The 12,701-nt window shown below is 38.0% G+C and overlaps 1 protein-coding gene across 1 annotated transcript; it reads right to left on the reverse strand.

Annotated features, from left to right (window-relative positions):
* Positions 1 to 610: 610 nt before the first annotated feature.
* LOC140809951 (peptidyl-prolyl cis-trans isomerase CYP22) lies at positions 611 to 12,358 on the reverse strand. The gene is made up of 7 exons (XM_073167736.1): positions 12,109 to 12,358; positions 11,343 to 11,366; positions 10,644 to 10,731; positions 10,037 to 10,129; positions 1,704 to 1,736; positions 1,351 to 1,407; positions 611 to 928 (listed from the first exon to the last, which is right to left on the reverse strand). The coding sequence occupies exons 1-7, from the start codon at positions 12,279 to 12,281 to the stop codon at positions 818 to 820; spliced, it is 579 nt and encodes a 192-aa protein (XP_073023837.1). The 5' UTR covers positions 12,282 to 12,358; the 3' UTR covers positions 611 to 817.
* Between the last annotated feature and the right edge of the window lie 343 nt (positions 12,359 to 12,701).

The raw sequence follows: 12,701 nt of genomic DNA on the forward strand, positions 1-12,701 counted from the left end.
CATGTACCAGCAAATGCAAAGCAAATATTGTAAAAGGAATCATTTACCAATATCAAAACAATATCGACAAAATTTCTAACGTGTGAAAGATATATAAAAAAATAAACGTAACCTTGATTTATTATAGGAAAAATTGTTTTTTGATCTTATATTTGTCTTTTTATGATTTTGATCTTCTATGTTAAATTCTAATCTTAGTCCATTATCATTCTTTTGTGCAATTATAGTTTTTTTTTCCCGACGTGATGTTGATGTTGCATCATTGCAAAACTAATTTGAGGCTAACGTGTGTAATATAACGTCAGATAAAAAATTACTACAATTATTAAAAAATAAAAGATTTATAATTACGATTGAAATTTGAAAATATAAGTAACCCAACTCACAAAATGACAACTATATAATACCAAAACTGAAATTTTCTTTTAATTACATATATTAATTTCTCTTATATTTTCATTTTAGATAAAATTTGATACATTTATACATTAGAATAAAATATAAGTTGTCTGGTTGAAATTTGGATCAGGAAGAAAAATAAAATTTGGTTTGATTTTGGCTAACTCTCTCTTACCAAGTTCAGAGGAAGCTTAAACTGACCACCCAAGTCTATCAAGAAAGAATATTCCAACCTATAAACATTTTGTTTGATGTTGTCAGTGTGGTGATCCTAAGTTGAAACAGGCAATTCATTTCATCACATCTATCCATGAAATGCAAATAGCTTATGGACTAACTGAACTTTAGAACAAACATCATCTGATATTCGCTACAAGAAGAAGACAATCAAGATGGATAACTCGATTCTTGTCGCATGCTACATCTCTCCACTCTCAGCAATAACACAGGCGAGTTTGGGTCGGTTGTTGGCTCCAGTTGCTACATTCTCTATCTTTCTCACAGTCAAAAGGCCGTCTCCGAGCACACGCTGCGTAAAAAACTGATTATCTCAGAACACAGTATCCTTTGGCTTCTCAAATGCAGACACCTAATTTACTCGAGGAAGCGGGATACAAATGAGTAGAAATAGGGACAAGAGATTATTGATCTTGACAACTAGCAAAAAGCTATTGACAAGACCTTTCCAATCAAAATTTGCACGAATTTCTTACCCCAAAAAATAAAAAACAAAAAACACACCCAGCACAACCTGTTTGACGAAATTGTCGTCAGAATAAAATAAATGACCAAAAACAATAACTCTGAGAGGTAATTTTCTCTGGCTCTTGAGTTGAGAGCGTGATAATTTACTTTTTCTCAAAACCTTTATATCGAGGAACTATGTGCTTTGCTAGGAAGCATATCTTTTTTAATAAAGTTGAAGAACCAACATAACATTATATGACATACCCCAAAGACAACGTGTTTGTTGTCGAGCCAGTCACATTTGGCACATGTGATGAAAAACTGCCAAAGAAAAACCATGCACGGTAAGAAACACCAAAAAATGTCACCAGACCCAAAAAATAGTTAAAAGTGGTTATTCTCCTCCTATGAAATATTGAAATTAGAGGCTAGATATTTATTCATTCAAAATAAGGTCGTGAAGTAATAAGTTAAATCAAGTTCATTCTCACTGAAACCACGAGTTGTTTATACAGTTTAATTCGCTCAGGTACTAATAATATTTTGAAGTTTCTTCATATCAGAATTCGTACAGTGGTGAATTGAATAAGATTTGTGAAAAAAAATTGATTTGTTACCTGACACCCATTAGAATTTGGTCCACTATTTGCCTGTCAAAATATTAACACAATATGGTTAGAAGCTAAATAACACCATCATGTTACAACAGATAACTCTCAACAAGAAATTCACTATTAAAAGACTTGACATGGGTAACAATAAAACTATTTGCATCCAGCAAGTTGGAATGAAAATACCAGAGATCCCTCATTTAAAAGCCATGGCCCATGAACGAGCATTGATTTAAATATTGTAAAGAGAGGTAACCAGTCTCACAAATCCAGTCCCTCTTAATGTTAAAACAATTTATTTGCTGCCAAGTTCACAAATGGAAAGTTATTAAGTAGAAAGAAAAGACAAGTATCAAACATAATTTCAGCCCACCAACTTTCTAAAATCTCCTGTTGAAACCTAAATATCTCAGAATTCTGATAAGATATAGGGAAATGCACCAGGCAACCAAAATAGAAAAAGGTTTAATAAATTGAGTGCTTTTCTGAGGGAAAGCACGAACCTTACAAAGAGAATCAAATCAGAGCTGGTTGATTTCAATTGAATAACAATTTTTTTGAAGATGCAATGGACAATTTTAATCCGATATAAGTTCAAAGAACATTTAAGAACTCAAGATATCATTCTAGTTTGGTTTTGTAGTGGTTGTTCTGGGGAAATTATTTTGGAAAACTGTTCTGGGGTGGTACTATTTTTGAAAAATAAAATCGTCAATGTAGATGTTAAGTCGTGTTAGAAACTGTCAGATAACAGTGTCATATTATAATATTAACTTATTTCAAAATTTAAATATTGTATTTTGAGTTAGAATATAACAAGTTAATAACCGATTTCAGGAAACAATGAAAAGTTAATAAAAAGTAATAACTCCTATACAGATGTGAAGAGTTAACAAAAATATGTTTCCAGAAAAGAGAACGAAAATGAAATGGAAATATTTCATTTAAATACATGAAAATGAAATGGAAATATATTATACCACCAACAAAGCCATACATAATCATAACAGGGGGCAACTGTCAAAAACTTGTCAAAAGACAACTGATCAAAATAAAGCTTAAGTTCGCTCTAACATCCAATGGATTCAAGACTCTTGTGCCAAGTACATAGAAGTAACCAAAATCTCCATGTATAAGCAGGTGAGTTATAAAAAAAGTGCAAAATTTACGGGGAGAAAAACCCTATTTTTATGGAGCATTGAAAAACCATGGCTTCAAAACTACTATGCAACAAAAAGCTTTCGAGGATGCAGTTTCACCCAAACTAAGACCTTATTAGTTTGGGCTCTCCAGTGGAGTTTTCACCAACTACATTTGGATAGTCAATTGTGGAAGTCATAATTATTTTTTCTTTTAACTTTTCAATAAACACAAGGTTTCACATCATAAAACAAATATTTGAAATACAATATTATATTATCACTCTTTTTTCTCTCAACTTTTATCATTTGATCATCATACAACTCCACTTTTGAAACAATCATCACAAACATCATCTGCATGACATCTCCCCTTAACTTTCAAAATTTGCATTCAAATATTCAAAACATTTAGAGTTGTGAAAAGTACAGGTCAATCAAAGACACCTACACTACAAAGTAAAAAAAATGTCGATACTTGTATGGCCTTATGTCAAAGCATTAAATAGTCTGGGAGATTTCACAATTTTCAAAACAAGGGTTCTAAAACCAAAAAAAAATCTCATCTCAATAATCATCAAGCAGAAGCATGCAAATCACATGTTACCAAGAATCTAATCAGGTGTGCACAAACAGCTTGGGTAAGAGCACCATTTATTCATCCAAAACTTGTATTTAACCCTGTGATAAAAGATGGAATAAATTGAATCTTAAGCATTTAAAAACTAAGAACATGAATTTATAAAAAAATTATGATTTTGCAAACTTAGTTAAACAATAAATCCATCGAGGTTCGTTTAAATTATCTTGCAGCATCTTTCCTTATTCTGTAGCCTTTAGGATACTTTGTCTTATAAGCCCTAGAGAGAGAATTTTTTGAAAAATGCTCTCCCCCTCTTGGAACTCTCAACCATTCGGGCCCTTGCATTATCCTATCAGTAACTTCATCATATAAGCCTCGCCGACTGGAACTCCCCTCCGACGCCGGTCGTCGGCTGTCGGCGGCTCCTTTTTTCACTATTTTTCTTCTTTTCGGGTTGACTGGTACGTTTCGACAATGCTTCCCAGATATCGCAACAATGTTAGGAACGCGCCTATGGGTTTCAGGTCAGATTTTCGCGATGAAGTGATTAGGATAGAACACAAGATTTTCTCGCTGAGACTGGGTAATGTAGGAAGGTCTATTTGGTGGTCTGAAAGAACAAGGAACTCGACCTACATGCTGGACTTCGGGATAGAGGAAGCTTACTGGATTCAACTGAGAATCTTAGACGCCATTTCGACTTCTCTGTTTGACTCGCCTTTTTTCAGACTCCGAGGAAGGAATGCGGTGTTCACAGTGCAGATTTTTTCTAACAAGCGGGGCAGATTTCTAGAATTTTCCAAATACAATCAAAAAGGCAGGAAGCTCACTACCATCGTGCCCAGCGGCTACAAGTCGGAGGGATGGAGGAACATAGCTTCTATTTTGGGGAAGTTGAGGTCGGGGTTTAATCAGAGGGGCGTTTCATCAGGGCATTGGGGCTCAGACCAGAAAAATTTCAATAGTGTCATCAAAGAAGGGAGGCTGGGTATGAGGGACTTATCTCGAGAGGGGCTGAAATCCTTTGACAACGGAGGACTACTAACTGCTGAGAGGAACTGGGAAGAAGCTCTTATAGTTACAAAAAGAAGGGTCAACACAACTTGGGAATCTATCCAGAATGCTCTTGGGAAATCAACTAAATCGAGTGCAACTCTTTTTCCTTTTGAAGCGAACAGAGCAGTGTGGTGGCCCCCTACTGCAGCTGAGTTCTCCTACTATTTGAAATTGAAAAAAGGATTCTTTGATGATGGGATTTCGCTGGATTTTGAGGGATGGAGAAAAGACATCAACAAGCCATTTATAGTTCAAGAGTGCTGTAATAGCTGGATTAGTTTATTCGGTTTATCTTGGAATCTTTGGAGGGCGGATATTTTCAAGATTATTGGGGATCATTGCGGAGGTTTGTTGGAAATAAGTGCTGATACTATAGCAATGCGTGATCTACATGCAGCAAGAATCAGGGTCAAAGGTACTGAAGGTGGGTTTCTACAGAGCAGATTGCAAATTCATTTACAAGGAGAATTGACAGATTTAGGTATTAGGGTTGATACTTTTGACCCTCAAGCTTATCATCGGTATGAAAAGCTGACGTATGCTCAAGTGGTGGTGAATGGCAAGAGAACTGTGGCGGGGTGGGGCAACAACAACATTCAAAGGAAATTATCTCTTCAGAATGGGATCAAAGGAGGAGCCACCGAAGGGTTTCGAGAGAAGAATGATTCAACTGCCCATGCTTTAGATAAGGACTCATCGGAGATGCAAACCAGATCGGGTTCAAAATCAAGGCAGAAGGAGGATGGGCTTGATCCAAACACTCTGGAGTTAAAGCCATCCTCATCACTCACTAAGGGTGCTGACAAGATTACAGGTTCTGATTGCAAGGCGATCAAAATCCTATCGAGAGTAGTACCTAAAGAACCGTTAAGATTTCATAGTTCTCAAGTCTTCTCAACGAATTACACGCAGACGACGGGGAATATCAGCGTAGAGGGTGATGCAACATCTAAAAGACCAATGCCGACTTACGAAAAGACTTATTACAGACGCTCAAAACAAGATGCTGTTGAGCAGGGAGAGTTGATTATGGAAGAGGAAGATGACTGTTTGTTCAATGACTCACAAGATGATTTTTTAGAGGAAGAGTCCGACTCAGAAGACACTGCCAGCTTCTTCTCCGGAAAATCTAATGCTTCGGCTAAATCGTTAGGAGTGTTGGGCGATATCCAAGAGCTTTTCTCTAAGGAATCTGAGCAGCCACATCTTCCAGCGCAATCTCCACTGAGCAATGCAACTCCACCAGTGTTACAGGATGAAGAGAAAGCCTTATCTCATAATTCCGCTGAAGATAAAGATGTTTTGTTCCAAATTCTGAAAGAGCCGCTCTCTTCAACAATTATGAATGTGACTCCTGCAGAGTTAGATCCTAAGGATTATGCGACATCTGTTGTGGGACAGGTACTTATCAATTTTCATTCTTCGCTCATCAATCATCCCTTCAAGTTTCATTCCAACTTTCCTACGTCTTTCAATGCTTTGGCTTGTCTAGAGGTCTTTTAGGAGGGGGGGGTGAGAGGAGGTTTGAATTGTCGGGTTACGGGAAAGATCTTTTCAAAGGATTACAGGAGGTAAGGACAGGGGGACAAGCGACGGATAGATTGGCAGTTTGTGATGTTGGCTTATGTGGGGCGGAGGAGAGGGGTCCAACAAACTCTTTGAAAAGAGAGTTGAACAGATTGAAGTGTGGTATCAATTATGAGAGAGGTTCATCCTCTAAGGGGCCTCGCATTTCTTTATGAAAATTTTCTCATGGAATATAAGGGGTGGAGGGAAGTCGAGGAGAAGAGAATTGGTTCGTAGGATGATACGTAAGGAAAATCCCGATATTGTGGTACTTCAGGAAACTAAAAAACAGATTGTCGACAGGTGGTTTGTGACGAGTATGTGGAAATCCAGATTTGTTGATTGGGTTAGTCTTCCGTCGGATGGGCGTTCGGGAGGTATCCTTGTCATGTGGGATCCAAGGGTGGTGGTGGTCGGTAGTAATTTGATAGGCGAATTTTCAGTGTCAGTTGAAATAAAGCAAAACAATGATGTCAGGTGGTGGTTCACAGCAATTTATGGGCCAGTCAAACCGGGAGAGAGGGAAAAATTTTGGGATGAATTGGCTGGGTTGAGTTCTATTTGCGGGGATAAGTGGTGCTTAGGGGGAGACTTCAATGTCGTCAGAAACACGGGAGAAAAGATGAATAGCACTTCAAACACTACTAGCATGCTCTGTTTTGATATGTTGATAGGTGAGTTGGGCCTTTATGATCCTCCTCTCTTGAATGCTCAATACACGTGGTCAAACTTCAGGGACGAACCGATTTGTTGCCGGTTAGACAGATTCTTATTTTCGATTGGATGGGGGGACTTTTTTCCAAATTTCAGACAAAATGTATTACCAAGGATTACTTCGGATCATTTTCCACTGGTACTTGACACCACGAAGGTAAAATGGGGACCAACACCGTTCAGATTCGAAAATGCTTGGTTGTCAAATCATATATTTAAAGATTTGGTCCGGACGTGGTGGGTTGAGGGGGAGGAACAAGGGTGGGAGGGTTACAAGTTTATGAGAAAACTCAAAAGATTGAAAGCTAATATCATAATCTGGAACAAAGAAGTTTTTGGCAATGTGGGTGTTAGATTGGAGGAGTTGAAGCTTAGGGTTAAGCTTTTGGACGAGCTGGAAGCCGAGGGACGATGGACTGAAGTTTTAAATTCAGAAAGAAGAGACGTGAAATGTGAGTTGGCAACTTTGAATTTTAATAAGTGGCAGTTGGATAGTCAGAAAGCGAAAGTGAAGTGGTTGAGGGAAGGTGATCAAAACTCTAGGTTCTTTCATTCATTGTTGAGCAACAGAAGAAATAAGTCCATTATAGACAAGATGGAGTTGGAAGATGGTACAGTGGTCACGGGGGAGAGAGAGATCGAGGAAAACATTGTCAGTTTCTATAAGCATTTGTATAGGAAATCGGAAGGGGAAGGTGGCGGGTTGGAGGATATGGAGTGGTGCCCCTTGGATAGCAGTGCAAGAGATGAACTGGAAGTTTCCTTTACCGAGGAAGAAATTAAAAAAGCAGTGTTTCACAGTGAAGGGTCGAAAGCGCCGGGTCCGGATGGTTTCACTTTAGCATTTTTCCAAAAGAATTGGGTTACAGTTAAGGAAGACTTAGTTAAGGTGTTGGCTGAATTCCATGGTGGGGGAGTGGTGAACGGCATCACTAATGAAACTTACATCTGCCTTATTCCCAAGAAACAAGACGCGGTTAAGATCACTGACTTCAGACCTATCAGTCTGACGACGAGTTTGTACAAAATCATTGCGAAAGTATTGGCTAACAGACTTCAAAGGGTGATGAGCTTCACAATAGCAAACAATCAATGTGCTTTTATCAAGGGAAGACAGATTTTGGATTGTTGTCTTGTTGCAAATGAAGTGGTCGAAGATTACCGAAAGAAGAAAAAAAAGGGGTGGGTGCTGAAAGTTGATTTGGAAAAGGCGTATGACAATGTTGATTGGAGATTTCTGGATTTTGTGTTGGAGAAAAAAGGATTCGGATTAAGATGGAGAAGGTGGATAAGAGGGTGTGTGTCTAACATATCGTTCTCGATTTTTATTAACGGTAAACCGAGGGGGAAATTTAGAGGGGAACGAGGACTTCGTCAAGGAGATCCTCTGTCCCTTTTTCTTTTTAACTTGGTCATCGATGCACTGGGTAGGATGGTTGACAGAGCTAAGGCTTTGAATGAAGTAAGAGGTTTGGTGGTCGGGAGGGGTAGTGTGGAAGTCTCGCACATTCAATTTGCCGATGACACGTTGTTCTTAGTTCAAAAGGAAACTCATGTGCGGAGACTTGTGGAAATAATCAATTTGTTTGGATTGAAATCGGGTTTGAAGATCAATTTTAATAAGAGTGTAGTCCTGGGGATCTGTTGTGAGGAAGAGGAAGTGCTTTCTTTGGCCCAGACAATTGGGTGCAAAAAAGATGACTGGCCGATTAAGTATCTAGGGCTACCTTTGGGAGGAAAACCGATGGCTATTGATTTTTGGGAGCCGGTCCTTACTAAGATGTCCAAAAAATTGTCAAGCTGGAAGAAATCGTACTTATCTAGAGGTGGACGATTGACCCTCATAAAAGCTGTGTTAGGCGCTATGCCTTCTTTTTACATGTCTCTCTTTAAAGTGCCAACAAAAGTAGCGAAAATAATGGAAAAAATTATGAGAGAATTCTTGTGGGATGGAACGGACGGGGAAAAGAGATGTCACGTCGTGGGTTGGGAAATGGTTTGCAGACCGAAGGATAGGGGAGGGCTTGGAGTGGGGAATATTGGTTTGAGAAACAAAGCGTTGTTAGGGAAATAAGTGTTATTCAAAGCATTTACGGTTTTCAAGAAAATGGATGGGACTTGGGATTGGCTAGGAACACGACTTCTCGTAGCCCTTGGAAAGGTATTTCTCGTTCTTTCCCGGCAATTCAGCGGCTGAGTGGGTTGGTGTTGAGAGGGGGGAACTCCATTAGGTTTTGGGAGGATGTTTGGGGGGGGGAGAGGAACCTTGTTTCAAAGTGAGATTTCCTTCTTTGTTTTCGATTTGTACAGTCATCAATAAACCTATTCGTAATTTTTATGAGGTCTTCGAGTCGGGTGAGAGTCGTAACTATCGCTGGGACGTGCGTTTTAGGAGACACCTTAGTGACAGAGAGTTGGGGGAGTTTGGGAATTTGTTGGGAGTACTTCATTCGGTCAGGATCGAGTTGAATTCGGAGGATAGGAGGGTTTGGTTGGGTGACTCTTCGGGTCGGTTCTCGGTCAGTTCTTTTTACGAGTCTTTCTTCCCTTTTAATTTATTTCCTGCATTTCACCCTCATAATCAAATATGGAAAGTGCCTGTCCCACATAAGATTCAAGTTTTCTCGTGGATCGTCGCTCTGGGCAAGTTACAGACCTCGGATTCAGTGCAAAGAAGATGGCCATCTTGTGCTTTGAGGCCACAGTGGTGCTGCTTATGTCACGACCATGAAGAGGATCAGGATCATTTACTGGTGCACTGTGTGTTCTCAAGAAGTATTTGGATAAAGGTGTTGCAAGAGTTCGGATTAATTTGGATTTTTCCAAAGAGGGCCAAAGACATGTTTATCATAGATCCGGGATTTGGAAATGATCCAGTCGTCAATACTTTCTGGTATACGGTAGTTCATTACACATTCTGGACTATATGGCTTGAGAGAAATAACAGAATCTTCAATGACTTAGCAACCTCGGAGGACAGAGTGTGGGATTTGTTGAAATTCAGGGTGGCGCAGTCAATCAGAATTATCAGAGGCCTAGGTCATTTAGCTATTTCAGATGTGGTTAGGGATTGGAAGTTCGTAATGTTGTAATTTTATTTTGGTCGTTTTTATTTTTCAGCTGTTTTATGGCGGAAAACTCTTTCGCTTATTTTGTATCAGACTATTTTACAGATTCTATATATTATTAGTTTCCTATCAAAAAAAAAAAAAAATTATCTTGCAGCAGCAACCATAACTATGAAAAGACCATAAACTCCATTGAACACCAAAACAGCATACCATTGATAGTAGGCCAGGTCCAGTGTGCTTTGCGATAAAATTTTCGTCATCAAGCTTACTTCCATAAATAGATATACATCCACTACCATCACCCTGCCAAGGAAGCTTATATAAGACAATAACATACTGACTAAAAAATGCAGTTCATGATAGTGATATGATTATTCTAATGGCATACTAAATAAAGTTGAATATTTAAGACATTATCTGCCAACTCAAGTAAATGATCTTCAGGTCACTAAAGTTGTCCAATCTAATGGATACGATGTGATGATTGAAATGAAATATTTGACTAGCCATTGATTAACAGGTAGAACCTAGAGTTAGGAAAGAGGATGTCTCACATACCTGGGTCCCTTCTGAACACACGGGATAGCAACTAATTTCTAGTCAAATAATTCCATTACAAACAACACGACAGACAGTTCTTAACATTCTAAATATAGAAATTAAGAGAAGAGTATGCTGCACACATGGGTTCCTCGGGACATCAGATATTCTTCTAAAAAAATTCTTCATAAATAAGCCCTTTATAATGCAGTACTTCTTTCACCACAAAAGACAAACACGATGAAGTAAGGGAGAAAGGAGAGGATTTGTGAGAAACCTTCAAAAAATCACCAGCTTGTATCATAAAATCCTTAATCACTCTGTGGAACTGGCAACCTTTATAACCCACAGGTAGTCCAGCTTTCCTATAAGTTCAAAGCAACAAAAGATATAAGCCAACAAGTTTTCAGTATCAAATAGAAGATTGGTTTAAAATGATGAAGACCAGTGCAAAAGCAACATCAGGGAACGGTTTTCTTCATACCAAACATGTATGGCCAAAAGTAATTAACTATAGGCATGGTTTGTGAGCATGTGAGCTCTAATTAATCACATGATCAATATATAGATGAACAAGTCAGTGCTTTACGTCCAAAAGGGAACACTGATCACATAGCAGTTACATCACATGGAGGGACCAAGGTGCGTTTAGTACTTTAATCCATATACTTTACACTTGCGTAAAGAAAACTGATGGTTTTAAGTACTGAAGACCTATTCTAGACATGGGAGCCTCCTGATAGCTCTTACATAAGAGTTACACATATCGATAATTTCAACTTTTAACCATATTCTCGGACATGAATTAGTTCCTGGTAGAGCAATAATACAGTTCTTAGATGTGTGATATGTTAAATGCAATGGCAAACAACATCCCACAAGGGCAAGCAGCATAAATAATAAAGGAAGATAAAATCCAGATAAAAAGAGCTACAAACACACAGAAATAAGAATATGGACTTAGAGAATTATAAACCTGTACTCTCCTGTGCAGAACTGCCTGGAAAAAAGAACAAAAAACACAGATGTCAGAAGGTAGAAGTACACCATTTAAGGAGACAACAATAGCAATGGGCAAAAAGAAAACAAGAATTTTAGACTACGTCAGGTAATTTTTCAAACCGATTTAAGCCAACTATCTGGCAAAAAAATGATAGGATCAATGAGATTTTATCTCAAGGAGAACTACAAAGTTTTATTTAGGAGGAAAACTATAAGGTTGGATCAAAAAAGTTATGTGATGAGGAAATAGGTGGAAGAACCACATCAATACATAAAAAATCAACAAAATATCATATTCATAATTGAATTTCAATTCCAAGTGAATAAAAATATGACGTGGCAACACAAATATGTTCAAGTAGTTTGAATTCTTTTTTCCCTCTAATTTCATTAAGCATATCCAATAACCATCTTATTACTCATATTTATAAAAAGTTGCAATTGACAGGCCTTTTGACTCCCTAAGTGTGACAATCAACTACCCTTATTTTTTCAATCACTAACGACATTAAAATAAATTTAAGAATATAGTCTACCCAGCTACCAATAAGCATTTGTAAATAAAAAAACAACAAATTTCATTCATAGAATCCTCCAGAACAGATCGAAGCACAGCGCAGAACATATTTTCGGCGTCACGAGTAATGAAATCTTCTGGAAGTAGTAATTTCCTAGAGTTATCTATATTTTTAGCCTAAAGTAAGTACACTAGCATTTTATTGGGGGTATGACGACGCTACCGGAAATTTTCTGCTGTTTTGGGGACGATATCAGCAAAGAGCTCCATCTTGATTCGGCCAGCTGGGATGTTTCCGATGGTGACATCGAAGAAGACTACGGGATTTTTAGGGTTTGGCGGCCTCTGATGCCACTCCACCGCCGCTCCTCCTCCGCCGACCGCTCCGGACGCCATCTTCGTGGTTCAAAATTTTACTAAGGGCTCAAATTCACATGTTGAGAGATTCCCAGTATTATTTACCTTTGCGTTATTATTTTATGTTTTTTAAAAATAAATAAATAGTTTAAAAAATATAAAATATTTTATTATAACTCACAAGTTAGATGAAATGAAAGTTCAAAACTGAGTAAATAATTGGAATATTGGTTTTGCTCCCGTTATTCGGAGGTTCGAATCCTTCCGACCCATAGAATTTTTATGTGATTATTATATAGTTGGAAACGACCGCTAATATCTCGTAGGACGATGAGCAAAAAAAGAAATATTTAAAAGATAAATAAATAATTTATAAAAATCAAACTTCTTTTATGTTCTTGGAATACTAAACCTTTCTTCAATGATTTTTAAAATTTGGGGTACAAACCTTGTGATTAA

Source organism: Primulina eburnea, chromosome 13 (assembly GCF_022965805.1).
Source record: "Primulina eburnea isolate SZY01 chromosome 13, ASM2296580v1, whole genome shotgun sequence".
Classification (NCBI taxonomy): Eukaryota; Viridiplantae; Streptophyta; class Magnoliopsida; order Lamiales; family Gesneriaceae; genus Primulina; species Primulina eburnea.